This window comes from Microcaecilia unicolor, chromosome 3 (assembly GCF_901765095.1).
Source record: "Microcaecilia unicolor chromosome 3, aMicUni1.1, whole genome shotgun sequence".
Taxonomy (NCBI): Eukaryota; Metazoa; Chordata; class Amphibia; order Gymnophiona; family Siphonopidae; genus Microcaecilia; species Microcaecilia unicolor.
Genome location: NC_044033.1, coordinates 109,964,817 through 109,986,886, shown reverse-complemented (window position 1 = coordinate 109,986,886; position 22,070 = coordinate 109,964,817). Strand labels below are relative to the sequence as shown.

Here is a 22,070-nt window from a genome sequence, read left to right as displayed (position 1 = left end):
GATTGTGTCTGACGACCTTAAAGCTTTCAGACAGGTAGAAAAAGCGACGGCCAAAGCCAGAAGGATGCTTGGGTGCATAAAGAGAGGCATGACCAGCAAGAAAAAGGAGGTGATAGTGCCGTTGTATAAGTCTCTGGTGATGCCTTATTTGGAGTACTGCGTGCAGTTCTGGAGACCGCACCTACAGAAAGATATAAACAGGATGGAGTCGGTCCAGAGGGCGGCTACGAAATTAGTAAGCGGTCTTGAATGCAAAAATTATATGGATAGGCTTATGAACCTCAACATGTATATGCTGGAAGAGTGGAGGGAGAGAGGAGACATGATAGAAACATTTAAATATCTCAAGGGCATTTATGTACAGGAAGAGAGCCTTTTTCAAATGAAGGAGAGCTCTGGAATGGGGGGGGGGGGGGGGGCATACGACAAAGTTAAGAGGGAATAGGCTTAGGAGTAACTTAAGGAAGTATTATTTCACAGACAGGGTGGTGGAGGCGTGGAATGATCTCCCGGTGGAGGTGGTGGAGTCAAGGACTGTTACAAAATTTAAAAAGGCATGGGATAAGCATGTGGGATCGCTTAGGAACAGTAAGAATTAGGGGTTTCAGAGGATGGGCAGACTGGATGGGTCTTTTAATTCTATGAAGAGTTAAAGTGGGATTTAAACCTGGTCCCTTGGTTTACAGCCCACTGTACTAACCACTAGATTACTCCTCAAACGTACTTCCTGCTTTGTTAAGAATGCCCATAATACCTGAAGCTGTCATGGAGCCTGGTATCTCAGTTTCATTTTCAGGGGAGAGGGAGAGAAACAGCAACCACTGGGGATTAAGGAGGTGTCATGCCTTAATTCTTCCAGTGGTCAGCTGCTCAATCAGAGCATCTTTTTGTACCCTGGACATGACTGAAACAGGTCTAACTTAGGACAACCTTCTTTTTAGGCTTGGACGTTTCTTCCCATTCGGTAATTGCTGTTTGGACATACTGCAGTGTTGGACATACCTTTTCTGCCTTTGCAGAATCGGGATTTGTATGTTTCAAGCATATGGACTTCCATTTGGCCATTTTGAGACATCCATATGCTTCGAAAATAAGTGCCGTGGGCACCCATCTTGCAGAAACTGTGCCTAGATTGACAGGGCAGTCATTAAGCCTTCTTGAAAGCTAATGTCAGTGTTGGTGCATACTTTAAGTATGAATTAGAGAGCTGCACGGGAACGGGGTTCGCGAGAATCCCGCGGGATTCCCGCAGGGACGGAAGCAGTTCTGCAGGGTTCCCACGGGGACAGAAGCAGGTCCTGCAGGGTTCCCGGTGCCCGCGGTGATGGAAGCAGTTCTGCGGGGTTCCTGTGGAAGTGTATGCTGCACTGCATCAGCCTCTCATCTACCGAGTACCTTGAGTGCTGTCTCCTCCTCCTCCTCTTCCTCCTTGCTTTAACAGCACAAATGTGGAAAGTCTTCCGTTAAGGAGGTGGGAGAGACACAAATGATGATGGAATTCAAAAAGGCTTGGTTGAACACAGAGGATCTCTAATTAGAAAATGGAAGTTATAAAAATCCTAACCTTAAATGGCTGCATGTGTGTGGATGTGTCAAGTGACGCTTAGATGGCGACTCTGGCTGTGATTAACTAGGGCCGATACCGGGCAGACTTGTATGGTCTGTGTCTAATATATGGCAGTCTGGTTTAGGATGGGCTAGAAAGGGCTTAGACAGCAACTTCAGTGGCTGGAACATAAGGACAGTGCTGGACAGATTTTTACGGTCTGTGTCCCACAAATGAGAAGACAAATAGACTGGAGTGGGCTACAGCAAGAACTCCAGCAGCTGGAACATAGGGCCAGATAGACTTCTATGGTCTATGTTCCAGAAACACGAAAGAAAGTATATAATATCACATTCGTTGATTTAATCATGAATTGATAATGAGTGTGACTATTGGGCAGACTGGATGGACCGTTCAGGTCTTTATTTGATGTAACTTACTATGTTACAATTAATCCTCTTTGCTCCCGGGCTGATGCACAGACCTCAGCTCTGACACAGGCAAGAGCATCGGATGTCACCTGACCTACTGGCGCGTGCATGTGGTGACCTCTCAGCACACAGTGCCAGAAATCAGAGACAAATCTTACATGTGCACACCAGAGTGTTCTAAGTTTCAGCTTCCATTCCTTCCTTGCCTACAGTGATGTGGCTCAAATCCAGAGAGAGACTGAGGGAGCTAACCAGAATTTTCTTTTATGTACCATTAAATTATTGCGGGGATGGGTGGGGATGGGTTAAATTCTTGCGGGGACGGGTTGGGATGGATTAAATTTTTGCGGGGATGGGTGGGGATGGGTGAGATTCTAGCAGGGACGGGCGGGGATGGATAAGATTTCTGTCCCCGTGCAATTCTCTAGTATGAATGCATATATTTAATAAGTTAGGCATGTAGGTTGTGACTTTGCCCATGCTCTGCCCAACCTCCACCCCTAAGCATACCTGCTGTGCAACCGCATTTATCTATAGATGTGGTCTAATTGGCTTGTTAAGCTGATTAAATTGTTGTGCAAATCCAGAATAGGACCGGATTTGCACACGCAATTCAAGTTGCACTATATAGAATCCGGGGAAATGAGGGCAGTTTCCACAAGCAATATACCCGGCTAATTAAGCCATTTGACAACTACCCATTTTTCCTGCAGGTAAAAGTTATTTACTAATGGTTTTTGAGTTTTTGTGGCTGTCAAGGTGTATTGTTTTGCTTTGTCTGCAGCTGCTGTTTGTCACCTCCCTCTCCTCCCCCTCCCCCCAAACCCTTAGTTGTCATCCTAGGCAACTTTCTAGTATGCCGAGAGTTTAGCCTGGCCATAGCCCTTGGGACTTCATCTCACCCCTTGAAAGTTAAATATCCTTTTTCATCAGGTGCCTTGGAATACTGACTGACAGGAAGGTGCCATTTTCCCCTTGTAGGCCGCCACACAAAAGTTCTAATGGTGCTGTTAACACTTAACCCAAACAGCAAAGCCTTTGCATGCTTACTCAAAGATGTTTTAAGTAAGAAAAAAATTACTTTCTACTTTTTATCAAACCATAAGTACATAAGTATTGCCACACCGGGACAGACCAAAGGTCCATCAAGCCCAGCATCTTGTGTTCAACAGTGACCAATCCAGGTCACAAATACCTGGCAAGATCCCGAAAAAGTTCAACACATATTTGTATAACTAAGGGATATGTTTTTTTAAAAAAGCATTTACAAAACAGAGATTTATGCTTTTTTAAAATCTTATTTTGTAGGTGCATCAGTAACATTATACAACAACTGAGCAATGTAATCACCAGTTCTTAACATACATATGAATTTAAATTGAGCAGAATTCAAGTGTTGGTTCTTATCATGCAGACACCAGTATGCAACTTTTTAGCAGGTGTCCTGCTAACTGTAACTTAATAAATGCATCTTTCAATCATTTAGTTTGCCTCAAGTTAGGATATATTCGTATATCCTCGAACCCCTCCCTCTTCGCTACCCCTCCCATAAACCCATGGGAACAGTATCTGCTATCTTACAGTGAAATGCTAGTCACAGAAATTATCCAACACTAAGACATTAAGGGGCCCTTCTACTAATGCTTAGCATACGCTACATGCTAAGAAGCCCATTTTATACCTGTAAGCTTCTTAGCATTTAGTATGTAATAGTTCTGTTAGCGCACATGCTAAGCTTCAGTTAAAAGAAGTAACACACTCCTGCCTCTGAGAAAATGAGCTCCAAAATGGTTCCCATTTCTTCTGGAATTTGGCCCATTTTTGAAGGTGGTTGGAGGAAATGTCTGGGTCCCGTATATGGCAATCCGGTTAAGGATGGGCTGGGGAGGGCTTCGACAAACTCCAGTAATTTGGAACATGAGGACAGCGCTGGGCAGACATTTACGGTCTGTGTCCCACAATTGATAAGATGGATTTGGATAGGGCTTCGACGGCAATTTCAGTACTTGGAAACTAAAAAGGCCAGGAGGACTTCAGTGGTCTATGTACCAGAAATACCAAAGAAAGACAATGATCAAGTATTTTATATCACTTTCATTGTTGGTTTAATCATGACTTGAAAATGAGTGACTATTAGGCAGACTGGATGGACCATCCAGGTCTTTATATGCTGTCATTTACTATGTTACTATTCTATCCATTATCATCATCATCTGAAATAATATTCACCATTGGGCAACTGTAGGGGCCTTTTCCTTCCTCCAATTCACCAAAATACATTTGGCTACTAACAGGTTTGCCTGTTGCATAAACAAATTAAGACCTTCACTCAAGCTCCCCTGTCTCCCTCCCAGCTCCAGTAAGCAAACCCCGTTAGGTCCATAAGAATTTGACTCCAAAAGAATTGAGTCTAGAGGTATATGAGCCCTGACCAACAGTTTATATTGTAGTTCCCTCAATAAAACATTATCTGTGATATCTATAGCTTTCTTCATCTGGTCCACTGTAACCACTACCTTGTCCGTTTTATAGCTAGCCCCTCAAAATTATATTCCATTTCAAGCTCTTGTAAAGTGGTATGGAAATCTCCCGTATGAGGTTTAGGCAGTCTGTCTTGGGTAATCACTTCCTGTAAACACTGCTTTGGAAAGCCCGAAGTAATAATGTTTTAGCTCAGGGGAGGTTTAGGCAGGCTTGGGTAATCACTTCCTGTAAGCACTGCTTTGGACAGCCCGATGTATAATGTTTTAGCTCAGGGGTTCTCAACCCAGTCCTCAAGACACACCTAGCAAGTCAGGTTTTCAGGATATCCTCAATGAATATGCATCACATAAATTTGCATACAGTGGAGGGGTAGTGCATGCAAATCTGCCTCATGCATATTCATTGTGGATATCATGAAAACCTGACTGGCAAGGTGTGTCTCACATAAATTTACATACAGTGGAGGGGTAGTGCATGCAAATCTGCCTCATGCATATTCATTGTGGATATCATGAAAACCTGACTGGCAAGGTGTGTCCCAAGGACTGGGTTGAAAACCCCTGTTGTAGCTGCATGTATGAAAAGTACTGACTTACAGGTAAAGAAAATTCTTGTAGCTGATTAATGTTTTAGTAGTACCCTCTTCCTCAAGAATTATCGCCAAAAAGGTTATACCCTTATTCTCTGATTTTCAGGTAGGAATTCCAGGTTTTCTCTGATTGGTAATAAAGGGGTACATTCTACATTACATCCCAATATTTTCCCCAGCTGACACCATGCCCATCTAGCAAATTTGATTAATACGTGAGACATGACTACTTTTGGTAATAGTTGGGATAAAGTATGAAGGATGCCTGAAGGTGTCACTTGCCCCATGTCAGATGTTCCAAACCGCAGTCCGAGTAATGAGAGGTACCTTGTATCCAATCATGTACTGTATATGATGTAAACTAATTACAGTGCAGTACCATCGTAGGTCTGAAAATCTAAAAGCTTCCTTACTCCTTGGTTTAATTAATAAAGCAAAGGGGATTTGAGCCTTTTCCCCTTCCAAAGGGAATTAACCAAAATCTTATGTAATTGTGTTCTTACTAGGGCTTAGGAGTAGCCTAATGGTTAGTGCAGTGGACTGAGATCCTGGGGAACTGGGTTCAAAAAAACTTTAATTCCCACTGTAGCTCCTTAACCCTCCATTGTCCTAGGTACAAAAAAACAAAACTCAGATTGAGAGCTCACTAGGGACAGAGAAAATGCCTGCATATAATGTGTACAGTGCTCTATACATCTAGTAGCACTATAGAAATGATTACTATTAGTACTAAAATAGGGAACTGCAACAACCTGCAGAAGAGTTTGAGCTGGCTGGCTGGGTTCACATCAGGCTCTGCAACTTAGAATAAATAACTACATTTTCTGCTTATTTTCTGCTTATTTACAACCCAAACTTTTACTGACTTCTGCTTAGTCTGTGTTGAGGCACCAGTCCTCAATTTTACTCCGAACGTCTTCCATTTATTTTTGGCTGGAGAAAGGAAATTTTATCTCCCCTAAATAACTCTCCTCATGCACTGAGATTGGAGCTGGATCCTTATTTACATCTAGCCTTCCTCTGGGACAATAAAGAAAAAGCCAATAGCAACCTGCATCAATTAGACCATCCAAGGATATCAGAACCAGAAACTCTAAAGTTCATACCTGCAATCCGTGAGTTAAAAATTTTAATTTAACTACATAATCTACTTCTATAGCTCTGAATCTTTTAGATTCCTTAAAACTAAAGGAAACCTATGCACTGTCTCCAAGAATTTCACAAAGAAGTGCTAAGTGCAGCCATTTGTTTCTCTATTTGATGGAAGACTTTGATCTCACAGGCCTGGTCTGAATTTACAACTTTAAAAGGTCTGTTCTTTCAGCTATTAAAGCCTTAACCCTGCATTGACATCTAGGAAGACTGCTGATCTACAGGGTGTACTCCAAAGAGTGGATTGCAGCACCACCCAGTGAAATTTTGCCTAACTAGCTTCTGACCCAAAAATGTGTCATGCAAGCATCTCAGTGGTGTGTGGGAGAGGAAACCATAACCCACACAAACCACAGAGAAGGCAAATGTGCAAGAGGTCAAACATCTACATAACAGTACTTAAAAGATCACCTCATTGTCACACCAAAGCTACCTACAGCACCCCCAGACCACCCTTGGGAACTATAGGACTGGTGAATGCCAGATCAGCTGCAAAGAAATCCTTGGTGATCTATGATGCCATAAACGAACAGCATCTTGACATCCTAGGAATAAGTGAAACCTGGATAGATGAAAGTGGGGGTTTACCACTGGCTGAACTATGCCTAACAGGTTTCAACATCTAACATCAACCAAGACCAGGAAGACAGGGTGGAGGGGTAGCAGTCTTGATTTGGGACACAATCAAACTGCACAGAATATCCATCCCCCAGCTACATGGATCAGAATCTCTTTTAATCCAACTTGAAGAGGAGAAGCCAATCTGGCTGATCATGGTATACAGAGCACCTCGTAACAACATGTTATCTGTGCAAGAACTCCTAGACCTGATTACTCAAGTGACCCTGAATTACCTTAGGTTGGTGATCATGGGAGACTTCAATCTACACATCAAAACCCCAGATACCACCACAGTTGCCTTTCTGGACACGATGTCAGCACTAGGATTTACACAGGTGATCAATTCTCCAACCCATGAAAAGGGTCACATACTAGACCTGGTATTCTACAAAGGGGTGGATATCCCAGAATTCTGGGATAACAGTATTGAAATAACACCCCTATCATGGTCAGACCATTTTCTAATTAAATTCTCTCTAAGTGACCACCTGAAACAAATGGCACCTCCCAGAGTTTGGAAGGAGATCAGAGACAAAATAAGCTGACCACTGAGAATTTCCTAGAGGCCTTGGACTATCCACATATAGATGAAAACACAACAGTGTCAGAACAAGTTGACATCTGGAATACACACTTAGCCAATACCTTAGAGCAGGGGTGGGCAACTCCGGTCCTTGATAGCCGCAGGCAGGTGAGGTTTTCAGGATATACACAATGAATATGCATGAGATAGATTTGCATACCATGGAGGTAGTGCTTGCAAATCTATAAGCTGCATATTCATTGTGGATATCCTGAAAACCTGACCTGCCTGCGGCTCTCGAGGACCGGAGTTGCCCACCCCTGCCTTAGAGAAAACAGCACCACTAAAAAAGGTCTTTTGCCTCACTCACAAACGCTCATCTTGGTTTTCTCCAGAACTTCGGATCCTTAAATGCGAAGGACAAAAACTGGAAAGGAAATGTCGCAAATCTCACCTGGATGAAGACAGGTTAAACTGCAGGAAGCACATGGCAAAGTACTGCCAAGCCTTAACAGCAACCAAAAAAACAGTATTTCTCTCAATGCATTACACAGGCTGCCAATTCAACCAAGCAGAGGAGAGCCTTGACAAACTCCTAAGAGACCTTCGACCAACTACCTGCTCCCTTGATCCCTTCCCATCAAAGATAGTGCAACAGGCAAGTATAGGCCTTATAGAAGGCGCCACAAAAATTGTGAACACCTCTCTTTCTAATGGACAACTACCAACAGCATTAAAAAGGGCAGTGGTTTGCCCTATGCTGAAGAAAAACAACCTTGACCAGGACAAACTTGAAAGTTACAGGCCAGTATCCAACATCCTGTTTCTAGGGAAACTCATAGAACAAGCAGTCTGTGTTCAATTTAATGAATGGCTAGAAAAGAGTAACTGGCTAGATCCATGTCAATCTGGATTCAGACCCGGTTATGGAACAGAAACGATCCTCGTATCCCTGCTAGATGATCTTCACAGAAACCGAGACAAGGGATTCGCCTCAATGTTAGTACTGCTAGATTTCTCAGCAGCTTTTGACACTGCATCTCCCTCTCTATTTGTCTATGTATGCCTATCACTAACTACAATTCCTCCTTTAAACTCCAATCTTTAAGTTCCCAAAGCACAAAGCAAAATACATATCCATATATAAAATTATGTAAATTAAATATGAAAGTAATAATTATTAATACTCAATGATAAAAAGATATTTTTATAAGCAAACTAATGAAATAAGATCATCTTCAAAATAATAAATGTATATACGAAAATATAAACCAAACAGACAAAACTATACTGGTACTCATGTGATACCAAAATTGTGTTGTATAAATAAGGAATGTACATAATGTACAAGTTTGTCTAAAAAATGCAATATGCCCTCCAATTGTAGGGGTTCTTTTACTAAGGTGCACTAATGGATTTAGTGCGTGCTAATGATAGCACATGCTAAATTCTAAGAAAACCATAGGTATACAATGGGCTTCTTAGCATTTAGTTTGTGCTGTTAGCACATGCTAATTCCATTAGTGCAGCTTAGTAAAAGGACCCTGTAATTTGTTAGTTTTGAATTTATATTTTTCTCCAATAATTTTAGTCCACATTGATTAGAGATATTGGCCTATAATTTTTAGTGAAGCGGGATTCCTTACCAGGCTTCAGGATTACTATTATTTTTGCCTCTAAGAAGGACCCACCTGCTGAACCCTCTTGCAGATAAGTATGGAGTTAAAACTGGGGAAAACATTTGACAAAATTCCAACAGAACTCTAGGCTGGTGTTTTCGTACGGGGTAGTAACTTAATAGCCTCCATAATTTCATGACTCGTGATCAGGCCTCCAATTTACCTCTTTGCATGGGGGATAACATCTATAAGGGCGCCCATCTCTAAGGACGGCCCGTAAAGCGTCCCCGACCATATTATCGGAACAAGATGGGCGGCCATCTTTTGTTTCAATAATACGGTCGCGGACGGCCAAATCTCAACATTTGGGTCAACCTTAGAGATGGCTGCCCTTAGAGATGGCCGATAATGGAAACTAAGGGCGGCCATCTCAAAACCGGCCAAATCCAAGCCCTTTGGTCGTGGGAGGAGCCAGCATTTGTAGTGCACTGGTCCCCCTCACATGCCAGGACACCAACCGGGCACCCTAGGGGGCACTGCAGTGGACTTCACAAATTGCTCCCAGGTGCACAGCTCCCTTACCTTGTGTGCTGAACCTCCCAAAACCCCCCAAAACCCCCCAAAACCCACTACCCACAACTGTACAACACTACCATAGTCCTTAAAGGATAACGGGGGGCATCTAGATGTGGGTACAGTGGGTTTCGGGTGGGTTTTGGAGGGCTCCCATTTACCACCACAAGTGTAACATGTAGGTGGGGGATGGCCCTGGGTCCGCCTGCCTGAAGTGCACTGCAGTACCCACTAAAAACTGCTCCAGGGACCTGCATAGTGCTGTGATGGAGCTGGGTATGACATTTGAGGCTGGCATAGAGGCTGGCAAAAAAATGTTTTTTAATTTTTTTTTTGGGTGGGAGGGGGTTGGTGACCACTGGGAGAGTAAGAGGAGGTGATCCCTGATTCCCTCCGGTGGCCATCTGGTCAGTTCGGGCACCTTTTCAAGGCTTGGTCGTGAACAAAAAGGGACCAAGTAAATTTGGCTCGTCAGGGACACCCTTCTTTTTTCCATTATGGGCCGAGGACGGCCATCTCTTAACCACGCCCCGTCCCGCCTTCAGTACACTGCCGACACGCCCCCTTGAGCTTTGGCCATCCCTGTGACGGAAAGCAGTTGAGGATGGCCAAAATTGGCTTTCGATTATGCCGATTTGGCCGCCCTTTGGAGAAGGGCGCCCATCTCCCGATTTGTGTCAGAAGACGGGCACCCTTTTCCTTCGAAAATAAGCTGGATTGCCGGATCAGATCTTACCAAATTTGTCCATAAACTTCTATGCATTTCAGATTTTGTCTTTAGAGTGAGATTAAATGAAAGATGAAAGGGATAATTGAGATGGGCCACAGGAGACCCCAAAGTGAAGCTCAAGTTCTGCTTTCTCCAACTAGCATATCATATGATCTCTTGGAAATGTTTTTGTAATGAAATTCCCAAAGTTCAAGTTCATGTGGGTAAAAGTATGTTTGTAGAGGATCATTTACCAAAGGCCACCCTTGGGTGAAAGTCAAGCAGGCACTTGTTTTATGAAGACATATTGGTTCATATATGTCTTTGTATTATACTAGCACCATAATGGCAAGAATAATGCCAACATTGGTCTGGACATTTATGTTTACTCAAGAGTAGGGATTAATGTTTGCGTGTACATGAGGTCTATATGATCCTGAGTTTGGGGTCTATAAAATCCTGAGTGGTGTAGAACGGGTAAAAGTGAATCAATTTTTCACTCTTTCAAAAAGTACAAAAACCAGGGGACACTCAATGAAGTTACATAGAAATACTTTTAAAACATATAGGAGGAAATATTTTTTTTCACTCAGAGACTAGTTAAGCTCTGTAACTCATTGCTGGAGGATGTAACAGCGGTTAGCGTATCTGGGTTTTAAAAACATTTGGACACGTTCCTGGAGGAAAAGTCCATAGTCTGCTATTCAGACAGACATGGGGAAGCCACTGTTTGCCTTGGGATTGGTAACATGGAATGTTGTTGCTATTTGGGATTCTGTCAGGTACTTGTGACCTGGATTGGCCACTGTTGGAAGCAGGATACTGGGCTAGATTGCCCATTGGTCTGACCCAGTATAACTATTCTTATGTTCATATCACGACTCTGTCCACTGTCCACCCCAAACATATCTACATATGAGTTGCATAAAAGCACATGCCTTCTTGGTCAAACGCATATTTCTATGTACATAACCCTTGTTGTAATTTTATAAGAGCCCTTCTATGTGCATAAAAAAGCCTTGGAGTGGAGAACTAGCCTTAGTGGTTACAGCACTGGGCTGACAACCAGGGAAACCTGGTTCCAATCCCACTGCTGCTTCTTGTGATCTTGGGCAAGTCATGTAAGCCTCCATTGCCTCAGGTACAAACATGAGAGGCAATTCTATAAATAGGCGCCTGCATTTATGTTTCCCTTTGTACGTGTAAGTGCAAGGAAACATAGCACTTACATGCATAAGCACCCTAAGTGCTATTCTATAAGGGCGGAGGTTCTCCTGCGCTTGAAAGCTGCCGTTTTTCAAAGATAAGTTTGTACTAAAATGCACTTTTGTTATAGCAAAACAATGCTGTTATACTGCACAGTCATGGCATACTAAAATATGTTAGAAAATACTCTATATAAATAACTGGGAAATTCCAAACCTTCTTAATTTAAGTTCTAATTACCCAAATTAGTTTGAAATGATAGTATTAAATGGTGTGACACCTTGTAACTCCAAAATTCCACAATCAGGATCGTTTCTGATAAATCAATAAGGAACCTCAAACCTCCTCATAGGGGACACACTGCAACATTAGCTTAGTCCACTATTTTAATGAAGGAGTAGAATACTATCACTGGTTCCAGTGAGGAGAAAGAAGAGAAAAAAAAAACAACTGCAAAAACTCATAACTACATGAGAAAAACGGATGGCATAAAAACTCTCTTTCTCCTTCACTGACTAAGGAGTGAAACAAGGTGAAACTCCTTAGTCAGGGACTAATGTCTTCTCCATTTTTATTACCATCAGCCTGGATTTACAAAACTAACCGAGCCTGGAGTTATCAACAAGCAGATAAGTGACTGGTTTTTGTGGAAAACTGACTTGTGCAAAGACTGTGCGGGTTAGATAAGCCTGCGATTTTCCTAAAGACATTGTTTATTTTGTTCACTTTGAAAAATTGGGCGAGCAGGTCTAGGTTTAGGGGCCAGGCTTTAAATTGATGAGTGTGTTTGGGGGGATGCAAGGTACACTTGGTTGGAAGAGGGGTGTTTCACCTTGTTTAACTCCTTAGGAGAGTTTTTATGCCATCCGTTTTTCTCATGTAGTTATGAGTTTTTGCGGTTGTTTTTTTTTTTTCTCTTCTTTCTCCTCACTGGAACCAGTGATAGTATTCTACTCCTTCATTAAAATAGTGGACTAAGCTAATGTTGCAGTGTGTCCCCTATGAGGAGGTTTGAGGTTCCTTATTGATTTATTAGAAACGATCCTGATTGTGGAATTTTGGAGTTACAAGGTGTCACACCATTTAATACTACCATTTCAAACTAATTTGGGTAATTAGATACTAAAATATGTAAAATAACAACAAAAGTAAAGAGAAATTTAGAAAAGAAGGGTGATCTTATGAAGATTTGCACCACAACCATTTTTTCTGTGAAGAAAGAACAAGGCTGTTCATATGGTGTGAGATGCATTAGATCTGATGATCCCCATAAAAAATTGAATAAACTGAGGTGTTATTGCAGTTATAGAAAATCTGGTGCAAATTCAAATGTTTGGGACATTTTGTTAGTATGTATTCTATAAGGGCGTGCATAAGTCCTGTAGGGCTAGATTCTATATAAAAAGTTGGCACCAAAAAGTATCTGATTAAATGGTATTCTATGAGCCAACTGCAGTCCTTCTCCAGAATGATGAAAAATTTAGGCGTGGCCATACACCAATGAAAATGCGCATGTAACTCAAAACCACACCCCAGTTCAGCCTCAAAATGCCCATGACCTTCCCATTTCCACACACTCTTTTTTGGACCATGCATACATTTTAGGCGCAGTTCCTGTGCCTAACTTTACTTGCGTAAGTCCCAATTCAATCTAATTAGTGCCAATAATTGCTTGTTAAAAAGCCAATGATTGACATTAATTGGCTCATTATTCTATTTAATTGCTTGCGCAAATTAGGAATGCGCCTAAATTTGCATGCACAATTTTTTACGACTTTTATAGGATCATGGAGATAGTTCAGGGTCCTGCCCTCGCTGACATCATTTCCTGTTTCCTGTCTGGTGGGATCTGGCTGATGGAAGCCTGCGGGGCCAGCGCAGGCAGCAACAATTAATCACTGCAGTTGCTGGGATGCCTGAAAGGTACACTGGGGAGGAACAGGGTTCAGCGGCAGGTGGGCAGATGCAGGGATGCCACTGAGGAGGGGTAGGTGAAAAAAAACCTATAATTTGTTTATATCTCCGGATGGGGGTCATGGCATGGAAGGGCCCATCTAAGTTAATTCTGGGTCCATCCAAAATACTGAGTCTGGCTACGACACTGAATTGCTGCCCACGTTAGGCAGCCTTTTACAAAATTACCCACTCAAAGGTTATCATGGAGTTTGAGAAACCACTTCTACCTGAGCTAGCAGCTTCTAAAAGCTGTGCAATGTAGCACCATGCTTCTGGCTCTAGGAGGCTGTGGTTTGGAATAAACTCTTTGAAAACCACTGGGTGTATAATTCTGCTATTGTTCTGGCATTTTTCCCAGGAAAATGTCTTAGTTTCCTGATTTTTTTTTTTTTTTTTGGCTGCAGTTTAGTTTGGAAGCATCACAGTATATGAGCTAGATCAGATTCCAGGATATTTGTTCTTCTAAAACTGAATAGGCAGACTAGGAATGTTGACTCTGAGGAATCCATGTGTCTCTAAACCACAAGCCAAACAATTCCAAAGAATAATCTGAGAAACTGGTGGAAAAACATACCTGAGGTTTTTTTTTTTTGGATGGAATGTATTTACTGCTTGATTCTATATATCATGCCTTAATTTCCACGCAGAAATCGAAGCATATTCTATAACAATGCACATATCTTAATTGTTTAACTAGCTAATCAGCGCTGTCAATTGGTTGTTAACAAGCAATTATTAGAACTAATTGGCATTAATTAAGATTTACATGCAGAACTCACTAAGCGTATTCTGTACCATGGTTCATGTAAATTCTAAGTCGCATAGGTGAATAGAGGGTGTGGGTGTTTCTAAAATCTATGCACGTTGTTATAAAACACATTCACTGTTAACCTCATTTAGGCATCAGGATTTACGCCTAATATTATTATTACTATTTATTTACCGCCTTTTTGAAGGAATTCACTCAAGTAAGAATAGAGCAAACATGAGCAATAGACAATTACAGCAGTAAAAATATTCAAAAATAATGGCATGGTATACTATTTACAATGTCAACACAATACGTAATAGAACATAATTGATAGCGAAGGATAACGCAAAGATGTAACATATAGAAGGGTAAGAAAGTAGGGAGAGTTAGAAAGTAAGGTGATTGATTTAAAGAAAGTTGCACATGAGGTCAGAGAAATGGTTAAATATCTGAGCTAGGGTAGGAGTGGATAAACATGTCCTGCTGCAGTATATGCAGCCTGAGTCACTCCTTGTGTGTGTGAGTGAGACTAATGAGTTAGTTGCTTCTTCCAGTAAAGGCCTGGTTGAAGAGCCAAGCTTTCACCTGCTTCCTGAAGTAGAGATAGTCTTGTGTTAAGCACAGCCTTTCAGGCAGTGCATTCCAGAGTGTGGGGGCTACTCCGGAGAAGCTCGCTTGCAGGTATCACATCGTGTAATGTCTTTTGGAGAGGGTGTGGTTAGTGAAAGTCCTTGGGAGGACCTTAGTGTCCTTGGCGGTGTGTGGAGTATCATCCTATTTTTCAGGTACTCAGGGCCATTTCCTTTCAGGACCTTGAAGATCAGACATAGAGTTTTAAATTTTGCCCTGTATTGTACTGGTAGCCAATGACGTTTTTGCAAAAATGGTGTGATATGGTCTCATCGCTTGCAACCTTCTATGAGTCTTGCTGCTGCATTCTGAATCAACTGGAGCTGGTGCAGGCTCTTTATAGTCAGACCATTGTATAGTGCATTGTAGTAATCCAGTCTTGATGTTATCATCGCATGTACAACTGGGATAAGATTTACCTTCTCGATGTAAGGAAAGAGGCAGCGTAGCTGTCACAAATAGTAGAAGCAGCTCTTGAAGGTTTCTTGGATTTGGGGAATCAGTGTAAGTGTTGAATCTAACTGTATTCCAAGGTTCCTGACTTGTGATTTGAGGGGGAGTTCATACTTCCTAAAAGGGATTTTGATGTTAGGTTTGTATCCACTTGTGTTAGGGACCCAGAGAAGCTCGGTTTTACTTGGATTCAGGTAAAGTTTGTTGTGTTTAGCCCATTCTTTAATTGATGTTAGACAGGTAATCAGTTTATTCAAGGCTGTAGGTAAGTTAGGTTCATTGGGTATGAGTAGCTGCACATCATCTGCATAGATGTAAGACATAAATGGCCGTGACTGCATTTGGTTGCGTGGAGAGCTGCCTGGCGTATTCTATATACTGCATGGAAATTTAAACCTATTTTATAAAATTTAGGTGTACTTTAAAGAATACGCCCAAGTGTATTTTTTTCCCCACGCAGAATTTTCAGGCCATAGAATCTAGCCCATATATATAGATAGTTATAGAATATAGCGTTTGCTTCCATGATCTTTATTTTTATAGTTGTACAATCACAATATACATAATATATAAGAGCGTATAAACTTGTACTTACAATGAATCTTGCATCCATGGTCTTAAATAAAAACTTAAGTATTTGGTTAATGATGAAATGTTTCATTGTCTTTATGCACTATATGGAAATACTATGTAATGTGTTTGGTTACTTCTCTTTCAGCTGCATTCGCCTTCATAGTGATAAGAGATAATGTAACTCACACAGAACAAATGGTGAAAGAACAGCTCAAGTTGATAGTTGCTTCCAAAATAGCAAAATATGCCGTGCCTGATCATGTTCTGGTAAGTCTTTTGTGAATACAGCTGTAAGATATATGCCAAAGTTCTGATCAAACATGGACTGAAATACTGTTCTTACACAATGCATTTGAGGTTCTTGATAAACACATTTATAGAAAGGGCTCGAGCAGGCTATTTTTATGTATGTATGTTTAAATGATTTTTATTAGTAGCCAAAAAATAGTGAACAGAAACGGATGTATTAACCACCCTTATGAGGAAATTAACTCAAGGCAATGTACAGTCAGGTATAGCTGGACATAAGCTACTTACATTGTGCTAACAGGTAGAGAGCTGTTACGAATTACATTTTACTATTCAGCGGAATACGAATAATGAAAAATATTATTTGGCCGAATACGAATACAGAATACGAATAATGGGTATTGAGCTTCAACATAACAAATAATAAAAGAAGCAATGTGAAATCAGAGATCAAGTGTTTATTGCAGTAGGATTTAGCACAGTAAAGCCCTGGATTATTCGTATTAGAATTTAAATCACTATTCGGCCAAATACATATAATGTATTTGGGTCACTATTTGGGGCCAAATCCAATCTGAATATTTAGTACAGCCCTACTACAGGTAACAATAGTAAAATGACAAAATGTAAGGCTAAAATACATTGAGGGGCCCTTTTACAAAGTGGCAGTAAGCCCAACGCAGGCTTACCGCACGCTAATCTGGAGCTACCACCGGCTCAATGCGGGCACTGGCGGTAGTTCCAGTCCCAGTGTGCACCATTTCCCGTGCTGGGGAAAATAGGGCTGTAATTTTTAGTGCAGCGCTAACTCAGTGGTAATCAGACGGCGCTGCGTGCTACCTGGTTACCGCCAGGTTAGTGCGGGAGCCCTTACCACCACCTCAGTGGATGGTGGTAAGTGCTCCCCTTTCAAGGTCACACGGTAAGAGCAATCTTACTGCATGGCCATGGCTGTTTTCAAAGCAAAAAAGAGAGGGTTTTGAGTACAGGAAATCCAGATTGCCCCAATTTGATTGACTGCATTTTTGTCCTTATGACTGTAAGCTCCTTTGAGCAGGGACTGTCCTTCTTTGTTAAATTGTACAGCGCTGCGGAACCCTGGCAGCGCTTTAGAAATGTTAAATAGTAGTAGTAGTACAGTCAAAAACCAAAACTAAGCAAGAAGTGGACCTTTAGGAACAGGACAAAGGAAGCTCTTTATTAGCTGGACCTGACACGGTCCATGTTTCAGCGACCAAGCGCCCGTGTCAGGGGTCTAGTAAAAAAAACATATATTCAATCTAAGAAAATAAAATATAAAACAGTTAGATTTAAAAAGTAATGAACAAATCAGTACAAAAATAAGAATAATATATAAAAATATATAAAAGAATGAAACATTTAGCGAATTCCCAAATTATTTGATACATAAATGTTTTATAGTGCAGTTGAGCAGAATTGTAACATAAAAATTAACATACATTGATGCAAACAAGGTTAAATAGGGAGCACTGCTCTGCTTACCTCCATGCTGTTGAATATTAATGTGTAGCGTCATCAAAATAAAAACAGAGCTAGAATCAATATAAAAGTGTCATTTCATGACTATGATGTAAAAAGAGTTTACGTAAAGAATAAAAAAAAGATAATGTGTGAAAAAAGCGTACTTAATATCGGCATCATGAATGAAACTGCTGATGATAAACTACTAAGAGTGCTGTGTGATAAAGGTCGAAGAACTTAATAAACAACTGTGAAACTGGGCAAACAGAAAGGCGATTAGGTGAGAGGTATGAATAACCTAAGTGGGACCATTGAACATAAGAATCAGAAATATGCTTATTAAAACAGCTCAGTAGAACATTTCTGTAACAATGACAAATGTCAACAGAATACAATAGGCAGCATAGAAGAACATTCATATAACATAGATATAATATAAAACATCTTAATAGGCAGCATGGAAGAACATTCAAATAACATGGATATAATTCTCACAGTGTCAGTACAATACAATGAAACATCTTAATATGCAGCTGAGAGGGAGGGGAAAGAAGCTGGAGGGGAGCAAGTTCAGTTCAGGCATGTAATCAGATAAGAAGGGTAGGACAAAGATACTGGGGTAGCTAAACTAAGGCAATTATATGTTGAATTGAAAAAATTATGTGGAACTGGTCTTAATTATAACATGTGTGACAAGCTAGTCCAGGTGTGGCTAGTTAGTTGTCACAGGCATTAAAGGCTTGGCAAAACAACCAGGTTTTCATCTGCTTCCTGAAATAGGGGTAGTCTTGAGTTAGACATAGCCTATCTGGGAGTGAGTTGCAAAGTGAGGGACCTGCTACTGGTAAGGCTTGACTTGAGGCTTGCTAATTATATATTTATATAGATAGATATAGATATAGATATATATAGTGATGATGTTTTAGAGGACCAACTTATTTTTTAGACACTTCAAAGATATAGGGGCCCTTTTACTAAGCCACATAAGCGTCTATGCCCGCCAAAATGGAGTTATCGTGTGGCTCTTGTGGAAATTTCATTTTTGGTGCGCGTCCAATATGCGTGTCCAAAAATAATGTTTATTTTTGGACGTGCGTAATGGGCATGTGCTAAGCATTTGACGCGCATAGATCATTACTGTCTGGTTACCATGTGAGACTTTACTACTGAGTTAATCATCCCTCCTCCCTGAGCCTACCTTCTATTTTTGTTGTTGTTTTCAAAAGGCAGCAGTGATTCCCATATGCTGCCCTACTGCCAGCACCGGCATCTCCTCTGTACTGCGCCCCACTTCTGAGGAAACAGGAAGTTATGTCAGAGAGGAAATGCTGATGCCAGCAGCAGGGCAGCATATGGAGATCACTGCCACCGCCAACTTTTGAAAAACAAATAAAAAAAAGAAAGTAGGCTGGGGAAGGGAATTGAGGAAGGAAAGGGGGAAGATATCGTTCCATAAAGAATGCCGCCTGAGGCCCCTGCCTCAGTTGGCCTATTGGTAGGGCCACCACTGTGCAATGGTCATGATGGAAACCGTTAATTTGCTGGCAAAGAAAGTGGCAAAATCATAGCTGGTCAGTTGTGACTGGGAAGGCTGGTTATGTTGTGGGGGTTGCAGTAGACTATTTACTATTTTGACTAGCTGCTTGGTTGAATTTGCAACCTGTTCAATGCATTGCGAGAAATATTGTTTTTGACTACTGTTAAGCTCTGGCGTTATATTGCCATGTGTTTTTTTTTTTTTTTTTTTTTTTTTTACATTGAGCTTGTCTTCATCTGGGTGAGATATATTTTTATTTCCAGTTTACATCCTTGACACTTAAGGACCTGTAGTTATGGGAAGAATCAAGAAGATCATTTGTGCATAAAACATTTTATGGGGACATTGTTTTTTTCAGATGCCATTGCTAAGTGTGGATTCAAGATGCCAACCTATTCCGACACCGTAGTCAGCTTTTCATTCACATAGGGTTAGATTAAGGCCTCCAGGAAACGCTCAGCAGTTAAATTTCTCATGTCTCAGATTTCCTTCCAAACTCTGGCCAGCCATCTGTTTTAGGCTATAGAATATTTTATTAGAAAATGATCTGTCTATGCTAGGGTGTAATATCAATGCCAACAGCCTCTTTCTCAAAAATATTTACTCTTTTGCAGAACACCAAGTCTAGCATATGGCTCTTTTCACGGGTTAGAATTTTGCTTCCATGATCTTTATTTTTACCTTTATTTTTATAGTTTTACAATCACAATATACATAATATAAAAGAGCATATAAACTTCCGCTTAACGGCCAAGGCAACCGCATTAATAGGACCGCATAAAAGTGAGACCTATCTTTATGTGGTTCACCATAGCTGGTTAAGTGCTGAATATCACACTTTTATCGCTGGCTACATATACCCAGAAATTCAATGCCGGAGCCCAAACATGATCTGACATTGAATTTCCAGGGATAATGCCGGCGGCGGTCAGCAAAACACTGAATATTAGGCCCCATGTATTTTAGTTAACATTTCCATTTCATCACGTTCTACATTTTTCACTCATTCATTTTCTTATTCTGGTGTTTTCTTTTCTTCCTCAGGTAGTAAAACGACTTCCTAAAACGCGCTCTGGGAAAATTATGAGAAGATTGCTGAGGAAAGTCATTATTGATGAGCCTGATGATCTGGGAGATATAACGACATTAGATGATCCTACTGTTGTTGCAGAAATATTAGAGGCCTTTCAGAAATATAAACGTGATCAATCTGCTCCGTAACAGGAGGATTCTGTGTCTCTCTTACTTCACAAGCCTTAAATATGGAAAAACAAAACTATAGTTCATACAAATCATTGATGTTCCTGTGCAATTTTATCCTGAGTACAGGGCATACATGTAGCTTTTATTGACTTTGGATGGTGAGGGCATATTTGTAGTACAAGTTAGTTTCATTGGGAAAGATTCCAAATTTTGTCTTTTTTGGGCAGTGTGGGAGAAGATGGAAAGGTTGGCTGGTTTTTCTCTTTCCGCTGCTTTCCATCTTCAGCTCTGCCTCCTTCTAAGACTTCGTGCTTGGACCACATCTTTGTTGATCGAGGAGCCATGACAGTAGTGTCAGTTTTTGACTTCCTCTGTGGGCCTGAATTTGTCAACTCCAAGATGTAATTAAGCCTAACTCAGATGGAGGAACCAGGGGCGTAGCCAGACAACAGATTTTGGGTGGGCCTAGGCAAGAATTAGATGGGCACCAAGTGTTCTCCCTCCCCCCCCTCCAAAAAAAAATTATCTCAGCTGGTGGGAAAACACTTCTTTCCACCTTGGCAGCAGGCATGCACTGAAAACTGAGCATGCGCAGGTGCCAGTGCCATGGAGAGTAGCGTTTTCATTACCATCGGGAAAATTTTCAGCTGGCCGAGCTTGGGATTCCCACCAGTTACCACTAAACACGTGCTACTGTTGGGTGGGCCTGAGCCATATATGGGTGGGCCCTGGCCCACCCAAGCCCACCTGTGGCTACGCCACTGGGAGGAACCCAACCAAATCCATACCACTACGACCTGAGCTGTAGGACTGAACCCAAATTCTTTTTTTATGCATATGAACAAACTAGCGCTGCTGGAGGGATTAGTTTGGTAGGTGGGCTGAAATACTCTGGATGTACTCCTGCATGATTATATTTTTAGAAAGAATACATTAAGGTGACAAACTAGAGGAAGTAGATGACTACATGAGAATTACTACTTGTCCTAGTATATTCTTGTTTTTCAGACCTACTGTTCTTGATTATATCAGATCTTGTATACTTTGATGAGTAATTTACTACACAAGACTAGAAAAAATACCTCAAGCTTCCTAGAATCATCTTATCAAATTATCTTATTAGATACTAATCTCTGAAGTTTTGTGTTGTGCGCACAATTTGCATATTTAAAAAGGCTAAAATGCACCAATATATATTCATCATGAATATAATAAGGACCAGTGAGAAAATATCCTCCTAATTGTACAATCTGTCACACAAAATTGCACACTGATTTGGCACGCAATGCGATGGATGCAGTTATGTGCCGCACGGTACCTAAATTGGCGGTTACATGCGTAACTGCATTTAGGTACTGTTCTATCAGGTAGCGCACTAGTTCTGTGACAAGTAACTGCAAGGAGGGCATGGGCAGATTACGTTTGCACAAAACTTATAAAGTACTGTAAATTATGCGCGTAATTGGCAACATTTAGGCGTGCGCACTTTAGCCCAGGGCTGCCAAGAGAGGGGCACGGGGGACAAGATTCTCCGGGCCCGGTTTCCAAGGGGGGGCCTGGTTCCAGGGTTTATCTCACTCCTGCTCCAGTGTGTTGGGATCCGGGTGATTGCGTTAATGTGATAACCCGATCCTGACACACAGAACCAGGAGAGTGACAGACCGAGAGAGGAGCAGACGCAGGAAGGTAAGGGGTAGGGGGCAGTAGCAGCTCGAGTGGAGGGGGGCAGGGCGGCTGCAGCTTGAGGGGGGGGCATTAGTGGGTATGGGCTGAGAGGGGAAGG

General features: G+C 41.4%; 1 protein-coding gene across 1 annotated transcript in view; it reads left to right on the top strand.

The window, feature by feature from the left end:
• Positions 1-20,784, top strand: part of ACSS1 (acyl-CoA synthetase short chain family member 1) — a 167,199-nt gene extending 146,415 nt beyond the window's left edge. Inside the window, exons 13-14 of the mRNA XM_030196271.1 lie at positions 15,962-16,083; positions 20,129-20,784. Of these exons, the coding sequence (XP_030052131.1) occupies positions 15,962-16,083; positions 20,129-20,305 (299 nt within the window). The 3' untranslated portion in view covers positions 20,306-20,784. The remainder of the gene's footprint in view (positions 1-15,961; positions 16,084-20,128) is intronic.
• The last annotated feature ends 1,286 nt before the right edge of the window (positions 20,785-22,070 follow it).